The sequence below is a fragment of the Triticum urartu genome, chromosome 7A (assembly GCF_056163025.1).
Source record: "Triticum urartu cultivar PI428250 chromosome 7A, HENAU_Tu73, whole genome shotgun sequence".
NCBI classification, from domain to species: domain Eukaryota; kingdom Viridiplantae; phylum Streptophyta; class Magnoliopsida; order Poales; family Poaceae; genus Triticum; species Triticum urartu.
Genome location: NC_141879.1, coordinates 673,550,520 through 673,574,127, shown reverse-complemented (window position 1 = coordinate 673,574,127; position 23,608 = coordinate 673,550,520). Strand labels below are relative to the sequence as shown.

The following is a 23,608-nucleotide window of genomic DNA, read 5'->3' as shown; positions in this document are numbered from 1 at the left end:
GACTCCGAACTCCTTCGGTACATCAAAACTCATAAACTCATAATATAACTGTCATCGAAACCTTAAGCGTGCGGACCCTACGGGTTCGAGAACAATGTAGACATGACCAAGACACGTCTCCGATCAATAACCAATAGCGGAACCTAGATGCTCACCCTACCGCCAGAGGAGGATCCGAATGAGCCAGTTATAGAGCCGCAGGTTAAGGCGTGTGCTCTTAAGAAGATGGCGGATCTATTCAGAAGGTGGAAGAAAGAGTTGAAATCAAAGTTTGTCGACAAAGGGAAGACTCCAGAATTCACTAGCCGATTTGAGAAGATAAGAGATCACTGGCCCGCATTTGTGGCCTACAAGACATCGGACAAGAGTAAGAAAATGTCAGAGACAAACACGAACAATGCTGCAAAGAAGAAGTTTCACCATCACACGGGGTCAGGTGGCTACCTCAAAGCCCGGCCATTGTGGGACAAAGCTGAGAATGACCTGCTTGCTAAATGGGTCGAACCAGAGACATTGAACTCGCCAGACCGTTCAAGGACTTGGTTCTTCAGGGTTGGGGGAACTTTGGTACCTGAAACAGGGGAGTGCTGTTGGACGGATGAGAAACTTGCAATACCCATCAAGAAGCTTTAGAAGTATATCACCGCAGCGCAGGAAGGGACGTTCATTCCTGAGAGAGAGAAGGACGAGCTAACTGAGGCCCTTGGGAATCCTAAGCACCCTGGACAAACACGAGGCACACCAGGCTCTGTTCCGTGGGTGGTTGGGTTTCCCGGCGCAAGCGGTTACAGATGCCGGGAGAGGAAGAGGAAAGCAGAGCTGAGCTCAATGCAGAAGCTCAATGCAATACTACTAAAGCTAGAGGAACTTGAGAGCCAGCGAGCTGCTGGCCATCTATCTCAGCGACACGAAGCTACCCCAGAAGATACCCTGCCATCTCAGCGGAGAAGCAGCGTGGCTTCCAGGGAGCTCATTCAGCCTGACATCACGGCTCCTAGCTACTGCGTGGATACTATCACGGAGGCTCAACATTGCCAGCTTATGACGAAATGGCAGAACCTCACTTTGAAGGCGGCTGTTGGCTCTGTTGCACCTCGTCAACCTGACGGAACTTTTCACTGCCGTCCGATTCCACATGGCTATGCTGTTGTGACGGTGGATGAAGTAATGGAGGGATTTGAGGAGTTCGAGCTTGACCACCCTACTGGTGAAGGGGAGAATCGGCTGGTTACTGCTCCAAGGAGTACATATCTATGGCGGAAGGAGTACATCAAGCTTCCAAACTGGACGCCTCCTCCTCCTCCTTCGGCAAGTTAGGGCACTCCACCTCCTCCTCCTCCTCCGGCGAGTGATCAGGGCACTCCGCCTCCTCCGGCGCGTGGGGCCACTCCGCCTCCTCCTTCTCCAGCTCCGGCGTGTCGGAGCACTCCGCCTCCTTCTCTGCCTTGTCAGCAACACGGAAGACAGACGCCGTCGCTCCGGCTCCTCCGGCGCGTCAGAGCACTCCGCCTCCTTCTCCGCCTCGTAAGCAACGACGAAAGAGAGACGCTGCCGCTCCGGCGGCTAGCAGTACAAGCAGAGGTGGGAGGCAATTCAGATACGGCCGATCTCTCAATCCTCCGGAAAAGTTACCATATGAGAGGACCGAGAAGGAAAACGCGGAGATATGTGAAGTAGAAGTGAGGGCCTTTTTTGAAAAGAAACCTCCACCTTCGAAGGACATGATAGATCTAGTGAAAGCAAGCGCACTATCGATGCCCTGAAGTGACCACCATCGCCTCCGCCGGATTCCAACTATGTTCGTTGTGTTCAAAAGGCATATGAAGATGTGCGGCGGTCGGGAAGTACTTTGAGTGATAAAAGGTTAGCAGAACGAAGAAGTGGGAAAAAATTCCCCAGCTAGGCGAACAGGAGAACCAATCCTGCCCCCGCTCAAGGTGTCTATCGATATCGTCGGTAATCAGCCGGGGATGGTGCCCGGTAACAATCCTGCTGATTACCTGAGCGATGATATAGAGTTTGAAACAATGGAGGTGGACGAATTCAGATACCAGTACGGGCAGCCTCTTGTCAAACCTGGTCATCCTCCTCTAACAACGATGATGCGAAGATTCCTTGAATGGCACATGAAAACCTGTAGCGGGTCTGGGAAGGATACTTCACCGCTGAGAATTAAAGAGGAGCACGACCTCGTTGGAATGGATCTGTTGTCTGTTGAATTTGACTAGTTACTCTAGTTATACAATCAATATGCCCTCGACAAAACACTCATGACTTGCTAATGTCTGTAAGTACTACTTCTGTAATTAAGTGTCTATATATATAGCTCGCTCTTTCATTGCATGTATATATAATTATCCTCACTATATTATGCAGATTGAAGATCGCCGAATGCAGAAAAGCACAAATCTATGACATTGGGTCCATTAACCCAAATATCATACATGAATGGACGGTTCAAAAGAATGTCACAGAAACCGAGGACAACTTGCTACAATCATTGCTTAAAAATCAAAATAAAGATAAAAATACTCTTTCTTTACAACTTCAAGTGTGTGTTACTGTCTTGTGCATATTCGGTTTCCCTTATTACTTGAGGTTATAGTAATGTAATTGATGAGTTATGCCTACATGCGCATGTTTTACTTTATTCTCCTATAGATTAAGCTTGACCAGGGAGTAGTAACCGTATTAGACTCGAGACGAAAAGATCCCCAGGACTATACGGACATGATTGAAATGCTCCAGAAGTAAGTTCAATCGATAATTATCACTCCATATGGGAAACTTTGTTCATTTCCTGATATCAAGTAATTATTTTCTTTGTCTGGCAGGGTTTGGAAAGAGTTCACCGTAATTGTTTCGGGACTGCCGAGGGAGCTACGATTTATACACCCGAAAGTAAGTACTACTACCTAGTTCCGCGCATCTCCCATTGATTCTAGCTCATTTCATCAATACCATTTAGCATTCTTGCTTATCAATTTGATTTACCTCTATTTCTCGTAAAGTTCTTGTGGTCGGAAGCCGGGAATGATATTTGTGGATACTACGTTTGCGAGCTCATCTACAACGTGACGGCCTCTAAACGGGGCTACTCTGAAAAACAATATGAAGTGCGTAAACAAAAATATTCACAATTTTATTTTATTACCATCATTTGTGTTGAGTTTCATTCATATACATTTATTAACCCCCTTCTTCAAATTAGATCTGGCAGATGCGGGATGAACTCCTACCACATGATCGCATACGAGCAATTCAAGAGGAATTGGCGGGATTTTTTCTTGACCACGTCATCAATAAAGCTGGAGAATACCATGTGAAAATTGACCTTAGGTGTTAGGGATTGTCAGAGATCTTATATTGCATATATGTAGCTAGTAGTGTCGGATAGATATACTCCCTCCTTCCATCTATATAGGGCCTAATACGTTTTTCAAGGCTAAATTTGACCAAATGTTAGAGCAATAATATATGACATGCAACTTACACAAAGCACACCGCCAAATTCATATGTGAAAGGAGCTTCCAATGATATAATTTTCACATTATATATCTTAAGTAGTATTAATCTTGTCAATAGTCAAAAACGGTCTTAAAATGCATTAGGCCCTATATAGATGGAAGGAGGGAGTACGAAAACTTGCTATTCGATAAATCTCTCAGAGAAGGAGAGGTCGCTCCTCTCTGTATATGTTCATGATGATCTTGGGTAATTAATGGTTTCCTTCATTTGCTTACTAGCTAGCTGTCGAGTTCTCTCTATACATATAGTAGCTAGCGTCGACCAAGCACGGAGATAAGAGAGGTCACTTCTCTCTATTAGCTAGCTAACACAATATATGAAACCCCTAAATTAACCCTCCAAAACCCCCTAAGCCCCCCCCCCCCACTTCAAGAAAAAAAACCATGCTCCTGCCAGCTGCTGACGCGTGGATGCCTTTTGGTCCCGGTTGGTGTTACCAACCGGGACTAAAGGTGCTCCTGCCTGGGCGCCCTGCAGCGGCCACGTAGAGCCCCTTCTGTCCCGGTTTGTAAGCGAACCGGGACTAAAAGTTTTGGGCTTTAGTCCCGACCCTTTAGTCCCGGTTCCAACACCGGGTCTAAAGGGCCTCTGGAACCGGGACAAATGGGCCATTTTCTGCACGGTTGCCTAGGCGCTTACCGACCGCTGTTGGATTTCAGACATCCAGGGCGCCCTAGGCCCCGCCACTTCGGTGGCAAACGTGGGACTCTGGTGTCGCCTCCGGCACGTTGTGCTCTCTCCGCGCCCTGACCTGCTACGCTGGTGCTGGACCGACAACGGAGAAACTCCGCCTCATCCTGCTACAACGCGCTATTCCTCGGTTCTACTACCTTGGAGTTCTGGCGTCTCACCTGGCAAACTGGCGCCCCCACCTCGGTTCAATTCTTCATATGGCTTGCTTCCCTCAATCAATGCTGGACAGCTGACCGCCTCGCACGACGGGCCTGCCTCATGAACTGGCGTGTGTCCTCTGCTCCCCGGAGCCCGATATGTTGCACCACATCCTTCTGGGCTGCGTTTTCGCGCACATCACTTGGCACGAGATTATATCATGGTGCTCCCCAGCAACTGCAACCCTGGACGGCTCTACAAGCTACTTTGCCTGGCTCTCTGCTGCCATGCTGCTCACCCCGGATTCACGGCATCGGGGTTTAGCCACAATTACATCGCTCACGGCTTGGTCGCTCTGGCGACACCAGAACACGATCATCTTCGACAAAATTGCCCCATCCGCTGCTACACTCATAGCGGCAATCAAAGATGAAGCTCGCTCCTGGGCCGCGGCAGGATCTCGAGGGATGGTTGCGCGCAACCTTGTAACCTGATTATGTAGCTTTTTGGGGCTGAGCAACCCCATGTCTTCTGCTCCCCCCGGGTTCATACCCTCGCCATTCGTGTGTACGAGACTATGGCCCCACCCCCTTGTACTTGTTCTCACCCTTTTATCAATGCAATGATACGCTAGCTTAGCGCATTCGAGAAATAAATGGGTCGTTTTCTACTAGTGAGATGTCAACCGGTGATCTAGGTTTAGACATTCACAAGAGTCACCAGTGTCGAACAATCAATGCCTGCAGTGGCATCATGCGTACACGGGTAAAGACTCAAAGGCCATGTGTGCAACTGTACATACTTAATGACAACAGACACGTAAAACACTTATAATCAGTAGGCTGATTACAGACATTCCTCAGACCAATAGACTGCCGTCGATTTAGTCCAATCAGACGGTCTTCCGTCGCTGCGTACTGGCAAAAAGAAAATAAAACCCATCCGTCAGCGCATTAAAAACCATCCGCATCCTCTGCGCATAACCCAGACGTAATCACTCGCCCAAATAGCGCCCCAAATTTCTCCCGCACCGCACTCCTCCGAGCTCGCCGTCAACCGCAACCAACCCGTCCTCTCCGTCTTCGTAAACGCAGTTGCTGCTTTTTCCGCCATGGATCCAATCTGTTCCATAACGATAAGCGCATCGCCGGTGACCTTCCTCGTGTCCTATTCCCTATCTCATCACCACGACGCCTGCTTCCCGGGCACCAATCCTGCGTTTCGTCACCGTCTCCATTGTGCCGCAAGCCTGGTGCACTCGGGGAGATCGTCTGGCAGACCGCATGGCGCATTAACGAGCTTGGCGTACTTCAGCGCGTACCGGATGGGGCTCGCACACGACGACAGTGATGTGGAGGTCGCATGCAACCTTCGCCGCCTTGGGTCGTCATCAACATATCTAGGTAATTCATCTCCTCAACTACTTCACCATCAACTGGAATCTCGGCTAATGGTGCATCCATGGTGCAGGGTCACTCCGTCTCCATCCATGCCACTCCTCTGTTGACATCACTTTGATCTGGTGGAACACCTAGTGTTGGAAGGAAGCACGCCACCATTAGTAGGAAGCACGGCCAAATGAAGGGAAGCCAGTCTATAATTTGTAGGATACATATGATATGAGTTTACGAAGCATTGTACTCCTCGTGACTTGAAGGAATCAAAATTGTGGTATGTCTGAAAAATGTTATATGAACAAATGAAGCACATATGCATGACCACCATGGGAAGGAAGCACGATCCTCAACTAATGGTGCATCCATGTGGTAGCTTTGCTCCGTCCATGTCGCTCCTTGTTGATGCAGTTTCGATCCGTCTGGTGGTGGAAGAGAGCAGGTCCTCAATCTGAAGGAAACATGATCATCGTCAAACAGTGCATCCATGTTGTAGTGTCACAATGTCTCTATCGCTCCTCGTCGACACCATTCCGATCCCCTGGTAAGTTTGGTGGTAGAAGAAAGCACAACCAGCATATGTAGGAAGCACGCCCGCCACCTGAAGGAAGCATGGCCCTTGGTTAATGATGCACGGTCACCATCGAAAGGAAGCATATACACCATCAAAATGAAGCAGGAACACCATAGGAAGGACACATGCCACCATTGGATCCTTGGCTTGCATTGGCGCAACAGCTTACCTTATATGCCATATTTTGCTTTGTGGAAGCAAATCCATATTCTTTTGGATGTATATTTCAATTTCTTTGGAAACAAAAATCTAGTCGTTTGTTTCAGACCAACACAACTTTTGGTATAAGAATTCTCTTTGGAAACGAAAAATTGTTTGGTGGGAAGCAATTTATAATGATAAATAATTCTCCAGTCCTTCAAAATATATTTTGGTGTGCCACAAAGAAAATAAATACGTTATTTACTATGGCACAAATTTCACCAAATCTAAACAATCTCAGGTTAACATGGAAGCATATTTTTGACCAGATGGAAAGAAAATAAATTGTTTATTCCTTAGCATGATTCCACTTAGTAAACCATGTTTCCATGTATGAAAATATATGCTTCCTAGCCCTGACCATCAAATAGATTTACGGGAAGCACATAAAAAACAAACGAAGCACGTGAAGGAAGCAGTGGGAACGAGAAGAGACGACCGGGGTTAGCGATAGGAATAAATTTGACGTGATTTACGGGATTGGTGGTTGGCCATGGTGGTTAGTAAACAAATCTCCGCATGCAAACTGATAACGCATGTCCTGCTTTGACGGACCAATCTCCACGCTTCGGTCTCCTTAATTACCTAATCGTACGTACACCTTGCTCTCGATCGGACGGTGTATGATTGGTCTGATATATGCAACCTAACAGTAGTCTGATGCCTAGTGGTGTCCGACATTGGACGATGCTAATCATATTCGGATGCGGCCATATGTGCTACAAAACCACATATTTCCAATATATCCTTAATTTTTCTCCTTCACTTTCAGCACGCATGGGTGATGGAGGACACAAGGTTGTTGCTTGCAGTATGTTATGACCAAGGATGATTACACACAGTGAGGATCCATGCTCGATGAGGTATGTGTTCATGTTATTTTAAGGGGTTGTTTGGATAGCAAATATTAGGCGTTGGTTTATAGAAAATGAGTTTTTAGCTGATTTTTAGCAAAACCAGTTTTACTATTATTTCGGTTAAGAATGAGTTTGTATAAGACTATGTTTGGGTTGGAGAGTGTGTTTGTCAGTTCCTTATTTGATAATGATTCAGAGTACTTTTCCTATTCTGCGGTGAGCTTCTTATTTTCCCGTCACATTCCGTCGAGGTACGCAAATACAGGAGAGTTGACTCATCGATCTCGCCGGACAGCCGTGTACACGCTCATGTAGAAGCTAGCTACTGAGGCAAGCGCTCGATCAATTCGATCCGCCTGCTGCCGGACGCATGAAATTACGGCCATGAACACGCACACAGATGTAGAATCTTGCTGCCTAGAGCGATGGCTGGATCAATTCTATCGGCCGGCTGCAGAACTCACGACACGATGCCGCCCACATGTGTATCTAGAAGCTAGCTACCGACGGGAACAAGCTGGATCGATTTGATCTGCTGGCTTCCGAGTTCCGACGCATGTACACGCTCAAGGAGCTGACCTTGGCGGCGACAACGACAAGACGGACGGCGCAGAAGAAGCGGCGGCAGGCGGCCGGCGGCTAGAGGATGACGTCGTTGAGGTGTGGCACACTAGTGAGAGCCCATCGAGGCTATCGCCGGTCACAGGCACATCTGCAGATTCTAATTCTTTGGCTGATGAACATGCCCACGAGGATCAGCAAGAGAGATATAGGAATCGCGTTTATAGAAAAATGACTAATAGTCGTTTTTGTACAAACCTGAAATTCCAGGTTTATAGGAATCCAGTTTTGCATATCCGTGGATTAGTTAGAAGACCCAAACGTGGTTTTAGTCGGTTAAACAGTTTTTTTGTTTTATATAGAACCGATTCTCTACATTCCATCTATCCAAACAACCCCTTAATGTTTTAATAACTAGCCCATCTATGAAGAAGATCGAGTTACACTCTGTATCAATCGCAGTCCATTCAAAGTAACGGTGAACAACCCCTCGAAACTTTTTGACGTCTCCATCTTGACCTTTGTGCTTCAATTTCCAATCTTTGCCGGGATATCTAGTTGAATATCACTATAATAATTATTATAAATAGTGTTCAAGCTGACATAATGTAAGCGGCCCTGTGACGGTTGAATGAAATCAAGAAATACATTACCACCACAGTCCACAAGGGGTATCGAAGCTCAACCATGATTCTCCCTTGGTGTCCACGACAGCTATACAAGGACGCCGACCGCAAATAGTTTGGAAATGCAAATAGCCGTTAAGAAAGACAGCTGCCGATCGAGGACCGGCGAACCTGAAATCTCGACCCAATCCCTTGTCCTTGTGAATCCATCCGCCAGTCTCCGACGAGTACACATCCACTCCGGTGAAGTAGCGGCTCGCATCCACTAGCAGCACAAACACATGGAAGTGGGCGGACACGGCCGGATCGAACCCCAAATGCACCGTGTCCACTTTGCCTGCAGCCTGACCGGGGTCAGGCAACGCCGCCCACTCCTCCGGGGTTGCACACGATGTACCAGAACCTGTCGCCTCCGGCGGAGGCGTCGTACCAGCGGCAGAGGAGGAGGCCGTTGCAGCAGTCCAAGAGGTCGAGGCGGCGGTGGCTGGGAAGGAAGGAGAGAGAAGGGCAGATGAAAGGGAAACCGCTCCCGGACGCATTGACGAAGTGTACGGTTGATATCGGGAAGGGGTTCTCGTTCGTGCTGTTGTAGAAGAAGCCGGCGAGTGGTTGGGGGAGCCGCTTGCGGTGGTCGGGGTGGTCGATGAGGCCGATCCAGCGCTTGGAGACGGCCTTGCAGCGGCAGACCACCTTGGCGGGTACGCGTGAGAGGATCTCGACGAGGAGGTCGTCGGTGAGCCTCTCGATCGCCATGCGGCTGCCCTTAGATCTGCACGGAAACAATGGATCAGCGAAGATGGCGGAGCAAAGGTTCTTACGACGATCGTTGTGGTGATGCCCTGCGTACCTTGCACGAGTCCGCCGAGCGCGACGAACCGCCAGAACGGACATGCCCGAAGAAGGCAGCGGCCGCATGGCCGACGTGAAGCGAAGACGGCCACGAACAAGCGTAAACCTAACCATGGAGCCTGGAACTTCGCCGTGATGTGGCCAATGGTCCACCCGTGAGAGTCTAATAAATAGGCTAAACTGTAGCAAGTCACACGTGCGCACGGCACCATCAGACGGACCATATGAGAAATTGCCCAGCTAGGAATTTCCAAAACTTTGGAGATTCAGCCGAAGATTAGGAATTCCTTTTTTTGCGGGTTAGGAAACTACCCGTCTGTGTCGCTCGGGGGGTGGGGGTGGGGGGCTCGGGCGGAAACCCAAGCCGCCGCCGCCGCCCCCGTCCTCTCCATCTGCACCCCCGCGCGGCCGGAGGACGCCGTCGGTGGTTGGGATATCTTCTCACGCCGAGATCCCTCCCGTAGGGAGCGCTCCGGCCGGCACGGCGTGGCGGACCTGGACGAAGCGTCTAGGCGGAGGAGCTTGGGAGCCGGGGTGGCGGCCCCGGGTGCTAGTGGTGGTGCTGCTGAGGTGGCCGTGTGGGCGGACCTACGGCGACGGCAAGGTCCCGCGATGGCGGATGGTGGCGACGGGGCAGATTGTGCCCTAGCTTGTTGCGCATGCCCCTGACCTCCTCCTCAAGATGGCGTTGTGGTCTTCGACGGCTGGTGTCGGACAGAGTCGCGGCCTGGCAGTAGACATGGTGGCGACGGGTTGTTTCCCCATGACCTGCACTCCTGCACCTGACGTCTTCCGAGATCCAACCTAGCTGTGGTCAGTCGCAAATATGCCTCATGCATGGTGGCCTTCGTCTCTGGCAGCTCCCACCTCCCTCGATCTGTGGTGGTGACTCCGGCGAGGCGGTCGTTGATTCACAGTGGTCTTTGGCATTGCTCTGGTCACGCGGTCTCTGGATTGTTGGGGCTGCGGTGATGAGCTGGATGGTGGGGGTGATTTAGATGCGATTGGCTGGATGATGGCGTATGTAGATTGTTCTGCGGCGACTTCCTATGGATCCACAACAGCGGGGGTCATAAAAAAGACTACGGGAGGTTTTATCTCCTGATCTGGTGGATGACTTCAGTGGTGGGTTACAAATTATGGACAATGACTTGACGTAGAGGGATGTTTATGGAGTAGCGGCGGTCCAATTATAGCTGCTCGGATAGCGGAAAGCGGTGGAGATAACACATGTGAGATCTGGATGGTGGTGCTGTGTGCACCCGGACTCGAGCTTCGGGGCGAAAGCCTAGGACAGATTGAACGGTTATTCATGGCAATGGCGATGTTTTTTACGTCGTTACCTTATTGGAGGCATTGCTCGGATATGTTCGGACTGATTCTTCAAGGTGAAAACTTTGATACTGGCCTTTTTGGTTGGATCCGGTGACGGCGTCGCTTGAGTGTCGCTTCCGTTCTGAAGGCATTGCTGTTGAAGATCCTCGTCATCCATGTGGTGTCAATGGTTGCTGCGGATATGGTCTCAGTTGTAGTTTGTCGATCGTTCATCTGATCGCTTTGGGGCTTATTTCTTGTTTCTTTTTTTTTCACATCTGCATATAGCTTTTGGTCTTATGACTTTGCTAGTTGCCGGTGTGTTTCTGTGTGTGTATTGGGTTAGCTGTGTGCATCTTAGTTATGCAGAGGCCGGGTGTGTGTTCAGTGTGATGTATCCTCTTGATGCTCCGTTTGAGCCAATAAAATTCACCCTTTGTCGAAAAAAAGGAAATTGAGTTGATGTTTGCAAAAAGTATAAACCCTCACCTCAAGCTCACCGGTGCCCTGCACAAATCTCATCCACCGCGGCCGCCACCTGCACCTCCCTTTGGCGCTAGCTTTAGGTTCTCGGTGTTCATAGGAGTATACCCTTCCCTGTTGCGGCTACTGCGGCTTGAGAAAACATGTATGTCGAGGAAAGCTTCGGGATGATGGAGGTTTGTGCTGTGTTGAAAATTTCGACAGACACAAGTTGCTTGATCCTAAGAGCGAGCACTGGCTGCTACTGGTTGGCACAATTGCATGTGCTTGAGAGTCGCAAGTGCATCGGACAGAGCCGGTGATGGGGTCAGCAGCTTAGCACGCCGGAGGCGCCGCGGTGTACGTTCGAGAGCAAAGAAGCACTCCACAGTCCATGGGGTTGACTGTCTTCTTCCCCTTTGAACGTGCCGATGAACACCAACGATGAGGCTAGACGAACCAACTGCAGCAACCACCGCCACCATGCCGAGTAACCCTGCAAACCCTAGAATGGATGGTATGGATCTACGACTGTGAACCATCGACACTGCCACAGACATCACTGTCAAAATGGGAAGACTTGAGGAAGAATCATTCATCGAGCAGACACCATCAACTACCATCAACGACATGCCACCGGAGATGACTTTATTGTACACCCCCGCCGCCGCGGGAAGGGCCGAAAGGACGGACATCAAAGGCCTACTTAAAATCCCCAAAACAGGGGATACACTCCCACACTGGTAGGGTCGGTGCAGGAGGAAGGGGGCGGCGACCTACCGGTGGGGGAGAAGTTTTCTCACTAGGGTCAGGAGCCAAAACGGTTCGGGAGAAAATTGACCCATGTAGTTTATCGTTTATAAGTTAAACATAATTAGAATTCTGCATAAATCGTATAATGTTCAATGGAATTAAAGTTTCGATAAACCTGACTAGTACAAGTTCAAAAAAAAACTGAATTAAAAGCATCACAATCCTGACTCAGTACATCAGCAAAGGCCATGCGACTAATTACTCCCCCTTGTGTTAGACAACGTGGGTAGCAAAGTACTCCCTCCGTCTCAAAATTCTTGTCTTACATTTGTCTAGATATGGATGTATCTAATACTAAAATATGACTTGATACATCCGTATCTAGATAAATCTAAGACAAGAATTTTAGGACTGAGGGAGTAGCAAATCATACATTCTTACTCCAGGTCATCGGATCATTTACACGACAACCACTTTGGTATTTTAGTACTCCCTCTGTTACAAAATATAAGGTGTATTAGTTTTATAGATCAGAAGAAAAGATGTGAAATTGCATCGGAGAAATGGAGCACATGTGTTGTGCGACTGTGCAAAAAGAAATTGCTAATTAAAAGCTTCATTACAAGTACCTTCCAACTAGTGCACATCATCGCTTATGTCAAACTCCTTTATAACCTACAAAGAGAATGTCTCCCCAGTTGTGTCTGAAAAATAGTTGTCTAACAGGAGTTCTGAATATTAGGTCGGCAAGCACAGCTGGATGATGTTATGTTAACAATAATATACCTATACATTTACAGCATGCGATGAGTGAATTCATTTGAAGTGTTTTACCATCAGAAAGCACATCTAGCCGTAAACAAGAAATGATCACACACATTACTTTATATCGTCTGGAGAAAATAGGTTTAAGCTACATAGCATTCATAATGGCTTTTTACTAGCTAATCATTGCACTCGTTCGCTCATGCAGTAAATGTTAACCAAACATGTAGAGCCACATAACATTCATCATGACATTGAACTGAAAAAACCAGCGGTCCGACAGGTGAAAATCTGAACCGGCAGCCTCACCGGTTCGATCATCGGTCCGATTTTTAAAACTATGCTTGCTGGTGCTGTTGTAGAAGAAGCCTGCCAGGGGTTGGGGAAGCCTCTTGCGGTGGTCGGGGTGGTCGATGAGGCCAAGCCAATGCTCGGAGACGAGATTGCAGCTGTTGTCCGAACTTGCGGGGACGCGCGGAAGGATCTCGATGAGGAGCTCGTCGGTGAGCCTTTCCAGCGCCATGCCGCTGTCTGTAGACGATGAAGACCTGCACGGACACAATGGATCAGCGAAGAAGGCAGAGCAAGGTTCCTGTGACTGCGATGATCGATGGTGGTGATGTCCGGCGTACCTGGCACGAGTCGTCGGAGCGCGACGACCTTCCTCCCGCGTGGGAGAGCGAGCCACCGGATTGGACATGCCGGAAGAAGGCGACGGCGGCGGCTCCGTCGAGCTTGGACTAGGACCACGAACAAACTTTAACCTACCCATGGAGTCTGGAACTTTGCCGTGCCTGAGCTAACGGGCCGTCCATCCGAGTCTAAATAGGCTAAACTGTACCCAAGTCACACACGCGCGCGGGCACAATCATACCTGGCAGCCTCGTCTGGTCGATGGTGGTGTGTCCACCCTGCAGTACGCTGATGATACAATCATCTTCATGGAACACGATTTGGCTAAAGCGAGAAACATGAAGTTATTGTAATGCTTATTTAAACAATTGACGGGGCTTAAGATTAATTTCCATAAAAGCGAGCTGTGCTGCTTTGGTAGATCCAAAGACGAACAAGAGACATATAGACAATTGTTTGGTTGTGAAGTGGGAGCTTTACCTTTTACGTATCTAGGTATTCTCATTCACCATCGTAAGCTAACAAACAGCGAGTGGAAGTGCATAGAGGATTGGTTTGAGAAGAAATTGAGTTGCTGGAAAGGAAAACTCATGTCTTATGGAGGCCGGTTGATTCTTATTAACTCGGTGCTCACGAGTTTACCTATGTTCCTATTATCTTTCTTTGAGGTCCCAGTTGGGATTAGGAAAAGACTGAACTTCTATCGATCTAGATTTTTTTGGCAGAGTGATGAACTTAAGAGAAAATACCGACTGACCAAATGGGATATTATCTGTCGACCAAAGGACCAGGGGAGCCTTGGTATTGAAAATTTAGAGGTCAAGAACAGATGCCTGTTTAGTAAATGGATGTATAAGTTGTCACTTGAGACGGAGGCAACATGGGCGCAGATTTTACGTAGTAAATATCTGCAGTCCAAGACCCTATCCTAGGTCACTGTCAGACCAACTGATTCGCCGTTCTGGAAGGGGCTCATGAGAGTCAAAGCTACCTTCTTTAACAGAACTAGGTTTATTGTCGGTAATGGCAACTGTTGGGAACGTAGTAATTTTAAAAATTTCCTACGCACACGCAAGATCATGGTGATGCATACCAACGAGAGGGGAGAGTGTTGTCTACGTACCCTCGTAGACCGGAAGCGGAAGCGTTAGCACAACGCAGTTGATGTAGTCGTACGTCTTCACGGCCCGACCGATCAAGCACCGAAACTACGGCACCTCCGAGTTCTAGCACACGTTCAACTCGATGACGATCCCCGGACTCCGATCTAGCAAAGTGTCGGGGAAGAGTTCCGTCAGCACGACAGCGTGGTGACGATCTTGATGTTCTACCCTCGCAGGGCTTCGCCTAAGCACCGCTACAATATTATCGAGGATTATGGTGGAGGGGGGCACCGCACACGGCTAAGAGAATGATCACGAAGATCAATTTGTGTGTCTATGGGGTGCCCCTTGGCCACGTATATAAAGGAGTGGAGGAGGGGGGAGAAGGCCGGCCCCTATGGCGCGCCCTGGAGGAGTCCTACTCCCACCGGGAGTAGGATTCCCCCCCTTCCAAGTAGTAGGAGTAGGAGTCAAGGTAAGGGAAGGGAGAAGAGAAGGAAGGAGGGGGCGCAGCCCCTCCCCCTAGTCCAATTCGGAATAGGCCTTGGGGTGGTGCCCAACCTCTCCTCTCTCTTTCCCCTAAAGCCCAATAAGGCCCATATACTCCCCGGCGAATTCTCGTAACTCTCCGGTACTCCGAAAAATACCCGAATCACTCGGAACCTTTTCGATGTCCAAATATAGTCGTCCAATATATCGATCTTTACGTCTCGACCATTTCGAGACTCCTCGTCATGTCCCCGATCTCATCCGGGACTCCGAACTCCTTGGTACATCAAAACTCATAAACTCATAATATAACTGTCATCGAAACCTTAAGCGTGCGGACCCTACGGGTTCGAGAACAATGTAGACATGACCGAGACACGTCTCCGGTCAATAACCAATAGCGGAACCTGGAGGCTCATATTGGCTCCCACATATTCTACGAAGATCTTTATCGGTCAGACCGCATAACAACATACGTTGTTCCCGTCATCGGTATGTTATTTGCCCGAGATTCGATCGTCGGTATCTCAATACATAGTTCAATATCGTTACCGGCAAGTCTCTTTACTCGTTCCGTAATACATCATCATGCAACTAACTCATTAGTTGCAATGCTTGCAAGGCTTAAGTGATGTGCATTACCGAGAGGGCCCAGAGATACCTCTCCGACAATCGGAGTGACAAATCCTAATCTCGAAATACGCCAACCCAACAAGTACCTTCGGAGACACCTATAGAGCACCTTTATAATCACCCAGTTACGTTGTGACGTTTGGTGGCACACAAAGTGTTCCTCCGGTAAACGGAGTTGCATAATCTCATAGTCATAGGAACATGTATAAGTCATGAAGAAAGCAATAGCAACAAACTAAAAGATCAAGTGCTATGCTAACGGAATGGGTCAATTCAATCACATCATTCTCCTAATGATGTGATCCCGTTAATCAAATGACAACTCATGTCTATGGTTAGGAAACATAACCATCTTTGATCAACGAGCTAGTCAAGTAGAGGCATACTAGTGACACTCTGTTTGTCTATGTATTCACACATGTATTATGTTTTCGGTTAATACAATTCTAGCATGAATAATAAACATTTATCATGATATAAGGAAATAAATAATAACTTTATTATTGCCTCTAGGGCATATTTCCTTCAGTCTCCCACTTGCACTAGAGTCAATAATCTAGTTCACATCGCCATGTGATTTAACATCAATAGTTCACATCACCATGTGATTAACACCCATAGTTCACATTGACATGTGACCAACACCCAAAGGGTTTACTAGAGTCAATAATCTAGTTCACATGGCTATGTGATTAACACCCAAAGAGTACTGAGGTGTGATCATGTTTTGCTTGTGAGAGAAGTTTAGTCAACGGGTCTGCCACATTCAGATCCGTAACTATTTTGCAAATTTTTATGTCAACAATGCTCTGCATGGAGCTACTCTAGCTAATTGCTCCCACTTTCAATATGTATCCAGATTGAGACTTAGAGTCATCTGCATCAGTGTCAAAACTTGCATCGATGTAACCCTTTACGACGAACCTTTTGTCACCTCCATAATCGAGAAACATATCCTTATTCCACTAAGGATAATTTTGACCAATGTCCAGTGATCTACTCCTAGATCACTATTGTACTCCCTTGCCAAACTCAGGGCAGGGTATACAATAGGTCTGGTACACAGCATGGCATACTTTATAGAACCTATGGCTGAGGCATAGGGAATGACTTTCATTCTCTCTCTATCTTCTGCCGTGGTCGGGTTTTGAGTCTTACTCAACTTCACACCTTTGTAACACAGGCAAGAAATCCTTCTTTGACTGTTCCATTTTGAACTACTTCAAAATCTTGTCAAGGTATGTATTCATTGAAAAAACTTATCAAGCGTCTTGATCTATCTCTATAGATCTTGATGCTCAATATGTAAGGAGCTTCACCGAGGTCTTTCTTTGAAAAACTCCTTTCAAACATTCCTTTATGCTTTGCAGAATAATTCTACATTATCTCCGATCAACAATATGTCTTTCACATATACTTATCAGAAATGTTGTAGTGCTCCCACTCACTTTCTTGTAAATACAGGCTTCACCGCAAGTCTGTATAAAACTATATGCTTTGATCAACTTATCAAAGCGTATATTCCAACTCCGAGATGCTTGCACCAGTCCATAGATGGATCGCTGGAGCTTGCATATTTTGTTAGTACCTTTAGGATTGACAAAATCTTCTGGTTGCATCATATACAACTCTTCTTTAATAAATCCATTAAGGAATGCAGTTTTGTTTATCCATTTGCCAGATTTCATAAAATGCGGCAATTACTAACATGATTCAGACAGACTTAAGCATAGATACGAGTGAGAAACTCTCATCGTAGTCAACACCTTGAACTTGTCGAAAAACTTTTTGCGACAATTCTAGCTTTGTAGATAGTAACACTACTATCAGCGTCCGTCTTCCTCTTAAAGATCCATTTAATCTCAATGGCTCGCCGATCATTGGGAAAGTCAATCAAAGTCCATACTTTGTTCTCATACATGGATCTCATCTCAGATTTCATGGCCTCAAGCCATTTCGCGGAATCTGGGCTCATCATCGCTTCCTCATAGTTCGTAGGCTCGTCATGGTCAAGTAACATGACCTCCAGAATAGGATTACCGTACCACTCTAGTGCGGATCTCACTCTGGTTTACCGACGAGGTTCGGTAGTAACTTGATCTGAAGTTACATGATCATCATCATTAGCTTCCTCACTAATCGGTGTAGTAGTCATAGGAACAGATTTCTGTGATGAACTACTTTCCAATAAGGGAGCAGGTACAGTTACCTCATCAAGTTCTACTTTCCTCCCACTCACTTCTTTCGAGAGAAACTCCTTCTCTAGAAAGGATACATTCAAAGCAACGAATATCTTGCCTTCGGATCTGTGATAGAAGGTGTACCCAACATTTTCTTTTGGGTATCCTATGAAGACGCACTTCTCCGATTTGGGTTTGAGCTTATCGGGTTGAAACTTTTTCACATAAGCATTGCAACCTCAAACTTTAAGAAACGACAGCTTAGGTTTCTTGCCAAACCATAGTTCATACGGTGTCGTCTCAACGGATTTAGATGGTGCCCTATTTAACGTGAATGTAACTATCTCTAATGCATAACCCCAAAACGATAGTGGTAGATCGGTAAGAGACATCATAGATCGCACCATATCTAATAAAGTACGGTTATTACGTTCGGACACACCATTACACCGTGGTGTTCCAGGTGGCGTGAGTAGTGAAACTATTTCACATTGTTTTTAAATGAAGGCCAAACTTGTAACTCAAATATTTTACTTCTGCGATCATATCGTAGAAACTTTTATTTTTGTGACGATGATTCTCCACTTCACTCTGAAATTCTTTGAACTTTTCAAATGTTTCAGACTTGTGTTTCATCAAGTAGATATACTCATATCTGCTCAAATCATCTGTGAAGATCAGAAAATAATGATACCTGCCATGAGCCTCAATATTCATTGGACCACATACATCAGTATGTATGATTTCCAACAAATCTGTTGCTCGCTCCATTGTTCTGGAGAACGGAGTCTTAGTCATCTTGCCCATGAGGCATGGTTCGCAAGCATCAACTGATTCATAATCAAGTGATTCCAAAAGCCCATCAGCATGGATTTTCTTCATGCGCTTTATACCAATATGACCTAAACGGCAGTGCCACAAATAAGTTGCACTATCATTATCAACTTTGCATCTTTTGGTTTCAATATTATGAATATGTGTATCACTACGATCGAGATCCAACGAACCATTTTCATTGGGTGTGTAACCATATATGTAAACAGAACAACAATTTATTCTCTTACTTAAATGAATAACCGTATTGCAATAAACATGATCAGATCATATTAATGCTCAACGCAAACACCAAATAACACTTATTTAGGTTCAACACCAATCCCGAAAGTATAGGGAGTGTGCGATGATGATCACATCAATCTTGTAACCAATTCCAACACACATCGTCACTTCACCCTTAACTAGTCTCTGTTCCTTCTGCAACTCCCGTTTCGAGTTACTACTCTTAGCAACTGAACTAGTATCAAATACTGAGGGGTTGCTATAAACACTAGTAAAGTACACATCAATAACATGTATATCAAATATACCTATGTTCACTTTGCCAACCTTCTTATCTGCCAATTACTTGGGGTAGTTCCGCTTCCAGTGACCAATCCGTTTGCAGTAGAAGCACTCAGTTTCAGGCTTAGGTCCAGACTTGGGTGTTTCACTTGAGCAGCAACTTGCTTGCCGTTCTTCTTGAAGTTCCCCTTTCTGTCCTTTGTCCCTTTACTTGAAACTAGTGGTTTCGTTTACCATCAACACTTGATGCTTTTCTTGATTTCTACCTTCGTCGATTTCAGCATCACGAAGAGCTTGAGAATCGTTTCTGTTATCCCTTGCATATTATAGTTCATCACGAAGTTCTACTAACTTGGTGATGGTGATTAGAGAATTATGTCAATCACTATTTTATCTGGAAGATTAACTCCCACTTGATTCAAGCGATTGTAGTACCCAGACAATCTGAGCACATGCTCACTGCTTGAGCTATTCTCCTCCATCTTTTAGCTATATAACTTGTTGGAGACTTCATATCTCTCAACTCGGGTATTTGCTTGAAATATTAATTTCAACTCCTGGAACATCTCATATGGTCCATGACGTTCAAAACGTCTTTGAAATCCCGATTCTAAGCTGTTAAGCATGGTGCACTAAACTATCAAGTAGTCATCATATTGAGCTAGCCAAACGTTCATAACGTCTGCATCTGCTCCTGCAATAGGTTTGTCACCTAGCGGTGCATCAAGGACATAATTCTTCTGTGCAGCAATGAGGATAATCCTCAGATCACGGATCCAATCCGCATCATTGCTACTAACATCTTTCAACTTAGTTTTCTCTAGGAACATATCAAAAATAAAACAGGGGAGCTAAACGTGAGCTATTGATCTACAACATAGATATGCTAATACTACCAGGACTAAGTTCATGATAAATTTAAGTTCAATTAATTATATTACTCAAGAACTCCCACTTAGATAGACATCCCTCTAATCCTCTAAGTGATCACGTGATCCAAATCAACTAAACCATGTCCGATCATCACGTGAGATGGAGTAGTTTCAATGGTGAACATCAATATGTTGATCATATCTACTATACGATTCATGCTCGACCTTTCGGTCGCCGTGTTCCGAGGCCATATCTGTTATATACTAGGCTCGTCAAGTTTAACTTGAGTATTCCGCATGTGCAACTGTTTTGCACCCGTTGTATTTGAAAGTAGAGCCTATCACACCCGATCATCACGTGGTTTCTCAGCACGAAGAACTTTCGCAACGGTGCATACTCAGGGAGAACACTTATACTTTGATAATTTAGTGAGGGATCATCTTATAATGCTACCGTAAATCAAAGCAAGATAAGATGCATAAAAGATAAACATCACATGCAATAAATATAAGTGATATGATATGGTCATCATCATCTTGTGCTTGTGATCTCCATCTTCGAAACACCGTCATGATCACCATCGTCACCGGCGCGACACCTTGATCATCATCGTAGCATCGTTCTCGTCTCGCCAATCTTATGCTTCCACGACTATCGCTACCGCTTAGTGATAAAGTAAAGCATTACAGCGCAATTGCATTGCATACAATAAAGCGACAACCATATGGCTCCTGCCAGTTGCCGATAACTCGGTTACAAAACATGATCATCTCATACAATAAAATTTAGCATCATGTCTTGACCATATCACATCACAACATGCCCTGCAAAAACAAGTTAGACGTCCTCTACTTTGTTGTTGCAAGTTTTACGTGGCTGCTACGGGCTTAGCAAGAACCGTTCTTACCTACGCATCAAAACCACAACGATAGTTTGTCAAGTTGGTGCTGTTTTAACCTTCGCAAGGACCAGGCGTAGCCACACTTGGTTCAACTAAAGTTGGAGAAACTGACACCCGCCAGCCACCTGTGTGCAAAGCACGTCGGTAGAACCAGTCTCGCGTAAGCGTACGCGTAATGTCGGTCCGGGCCGCATCATCCAACAATACCGCCGAACCAAAGTATGACATGCTGGTAAGTAGTATGACTTATATCGCCCACAACTCACTTGTGTCCTACTCGTGCACAACATCAACGCATAAAACCTAGGCTCGGATGCCACTGTTGGGGAACGTAGTAATTTCAAAAATTTCCTACGCACATGCAAGATCATGGTGATGCATAGCAATGAGAGAGGAGAGTGTTGTCTACGTACCCTCGTAGACCGGAAGCGGAAGCGTTAGCACAACGCGGTTGATGTAGTTGTACGTCTTCACGGTCCGACCGATCAAGCACCGAAACTACGGCACCTCCGAGTTCTAGCACACGTTCAGCTCGATGACGATCCCCGGACTCCGATCCAGCAAAGTGTTGGGGAAGAGTTTCGTCAGCACGACGGCGTGGTGACGATCTTGATGTTCTACCGTCGCAGGGCTTCGCCTAAGCACCGCTACAATATTATCGAGGATTATGGTGGAGGGGGGCACCGCACACGGCTAAGAGAATGATCACGAAGATCAACTTGTGTGTCTATGGCATGCCCCTTGGCCATGTATATAAAGGAGTGGAGGAGGGGGGAGAGGGCCGGCCCCTATGGCGCGCCCTAGAGGAGTCCTACTCCCACCGGGAATAGGATTCCCCCCCCCCTTCAAGTTTTTTTTTGAGGGAAAAAGCCAAGCTTTATTCAGCAAAATCCACAGAGAGTGGGATACAACGTTGGTCATGGGGTTGGCCTAACCACAAGTGGCGCCCCGGACCTAAAGAAAATGCATGCTTGGCTAATCTATGTGCCTCGACATTGACGGCACGACCTTCAAAAGAAAAATTACAGCTCAAATTAATAGCTATGTTCTGAATCTCCGTAATGATAGCACCACTCGTTCCATGACTTCTATTGATGATCGCTCCAACTGCTCCCTTGGAGTCTGATGCTACTAGCAGGTTCTGAATATTGAGATCTTGTGCCAGAGCAAGCGCCTCCCTACACGCGATTGTTTCAAGAATCTCCGGGTCATCAACGCCTGCAATCACCAGTGCAGAGCTTCCCAGGTAAGCTCCTGTTTCGTCCCGGCACACTGCTGCTGCTGCACCTCCTAACCCCTTTCTGCAAGAAGCGTCAACGTGGATCTTTGCGTGGCCCGGCGGTGGTGCTTTTGGGCGCTGGATGCCAGCGCTCGTCGCCCGGGCACCTCCCTAACTCGGGTTAGTGGCTGGTACAGCCAGCATCTTGAGCTCCTATAGGTACCTGGTGATGAAGCCGTTGATGGTTTGCGGGCTTTGGAATAAACCTTCATGGATCGCTTTCCGGCATGCCGCCCAGATAGCCCACAGAGTGACCGACAGCTTCACGAACGACTCATGCGATAATGTACCCATCAGAGTAAATAGCCATTGTTTTGCTTTCGGTTCTATGATCATTGCCAAATTTTGTGCCAGATCATCATCAACGAGAGCCCACGTGCATCTACATTGTGCATTCTAAGAGAGAATGTCTCCACGAGTCAGGGGCGCCGCAAATGCTGCATGCGCTAGAATCTGACATGTGTCGTTTCGCCCTGACATCATTAGTCGGAATGGATTGTTTTGATAACCTCCAGAGGAACATGCGAACCTTCCCTGGTACTTCGGTTTTCCATAATCTCTTCCACTGTGCCTCATCCACGGAGGTGTTGGAGGAACCGGCCCTGTTTTCCAACCATGCCTCACGCCTCTGCCTTGTGCTCACTAGCATACGATATGCAGACTTCACTGAAAAATTGTCGTTCTTCTCCTGGCTCCAACTCCAGAAATCAGCTACGTTCGATGTGCACAAAGGGATGCCCAAAATAACCTTAGCATCCATGTTCATGAAGATTGCTTGGACCTTCTGTTTGTCCCACGTAGCCGAGGTCATATCTATCAGCTCCGAAACATAGGTCGGTGGATCATTTAGTAGGCAGCCATAAGGCCTCATCATTTCATTCCGAGGGAGCCAATTATCTTCCCAGATCATCGTGATTGCTCCATTACTGATGCAGCGGACCAGGCCCTGTCTGAGGATATATCTTCCCTCCATTATTGCTCTCCACACCTGACTCAGATTGTTACCCAACCGGGCACTTAAGATTGATCCGTTGGGAAAGTAAACACCTCTGAGCAAACGCGAGCACATGCTATCAGGGTTTTGCAAGATGTGCCACGCCTGTCTAGCAAGCATTGAGAGATTAAAAAGCTCGAAATCTTTAAAACCCAGGCCTCCCATTCCTTTTGGTTGAGTCATCTCTTTCCATGAAACCCAGTGGGGTTTCCTCTTTCCTTCCTTGCTACCCCACCAGAACTTTCTGATAAGCTTATTGAGATGTTCACATAAGCCTCGGGGGAGTTTAAAGCATGACATAGAGTAGACAGGTACCACTTGAGCCACAGATTTGACAAGGACTTCCTTGCCTGCAGTAGACATGGTGGTCTCAATCCATCCTTGGACTTTGCTCCATAATCTATCTTTAAGAAATTTGAAAGACCCGTTCTTGCTGTTACCTACATCAGAGGGCATTCCCAGGTAC

At 46.8% G+C, this 23,608-nt stretch overlaps 2 protein-coding genes across 2 annotated transcripts; both read right to left on the bottom strand.

The window, feature by feature from the left end:
* Positions 1-8,787: 8,787 nt before the first annotated feature.
* On the bottom strand, positions 8,788-9,546 carry LOC147961332 (F-box protein At5g07610-like). The gene is made up of 2 exons (XM_087536691.1): positions 9,421-9,546; positions 8,788-9,342 (listed from the first exon to the last, which is right to left on the bottom strand). The coding sequence occupies exons 1-2, from the start codon at positions 9,534-9,536 to the stop codon at positions 8,928-8,930; spliced, it is 531 nt and encodes a 176-aa protein (XP_087392817.1). The 5' UTR covers positions 9,537-9,546; the 3' UTR covers positions 8,788-8,927.
* Positions 9,547-12,930: 3,384 nt separating this feature from the next.
* Positions 12,931-13,488, bottom strand: LOC147961331 (uncharacterized). The gene is made up of 2 exons (XM_087536220.1): positions 13,349-13,488; positions 12,931-13,264 (listed from the first exon to the last, which is right to left on the bottom strand). Exons 1-2 carry the CDS (start codon positions 13,486-13,488, stop codon positions 12,931-12,933), a joined length of 474 nt encoding a protein of 157 aa, XP_087392346.1.
* Between the last annotated feature and the right edge of the window lie 10,120 nt (positions 13,489-23,608).

Bases quoted from the DNA above. Each gene is read 5' to 3' on its own strand.
- LOC147961332 (XM_087536691.1), bottom strand. From the start codon at position 9,536: ATGGTTAGGTTTACGCTTGTTCGTGGCCGTCTTCGCTTCACGTCGGCC. The intron at 9,343-9,420 runs GTACGCAGGGCA...GTTTCCGTGCAG, and splicing joins GCTCGGCGGACTCGTGCAAG to ATCTAAGGGCAGCCGCATGG.
- LOC147961331 (XM_087536220.1), bottom strand. From the start codon at position 13,488: ATGGGTAGGTTAAAGTTTGTTCGTGGTCCTAGTCCAAGCTCGACGGAG. The intron at 13,265-13,348 runs GTACGCCGGACA...GTGTCCGTGCAG, and splicing joins GCTCCGACGACTCGTGCCAG to GTCTTCATCGTCTACAGACA.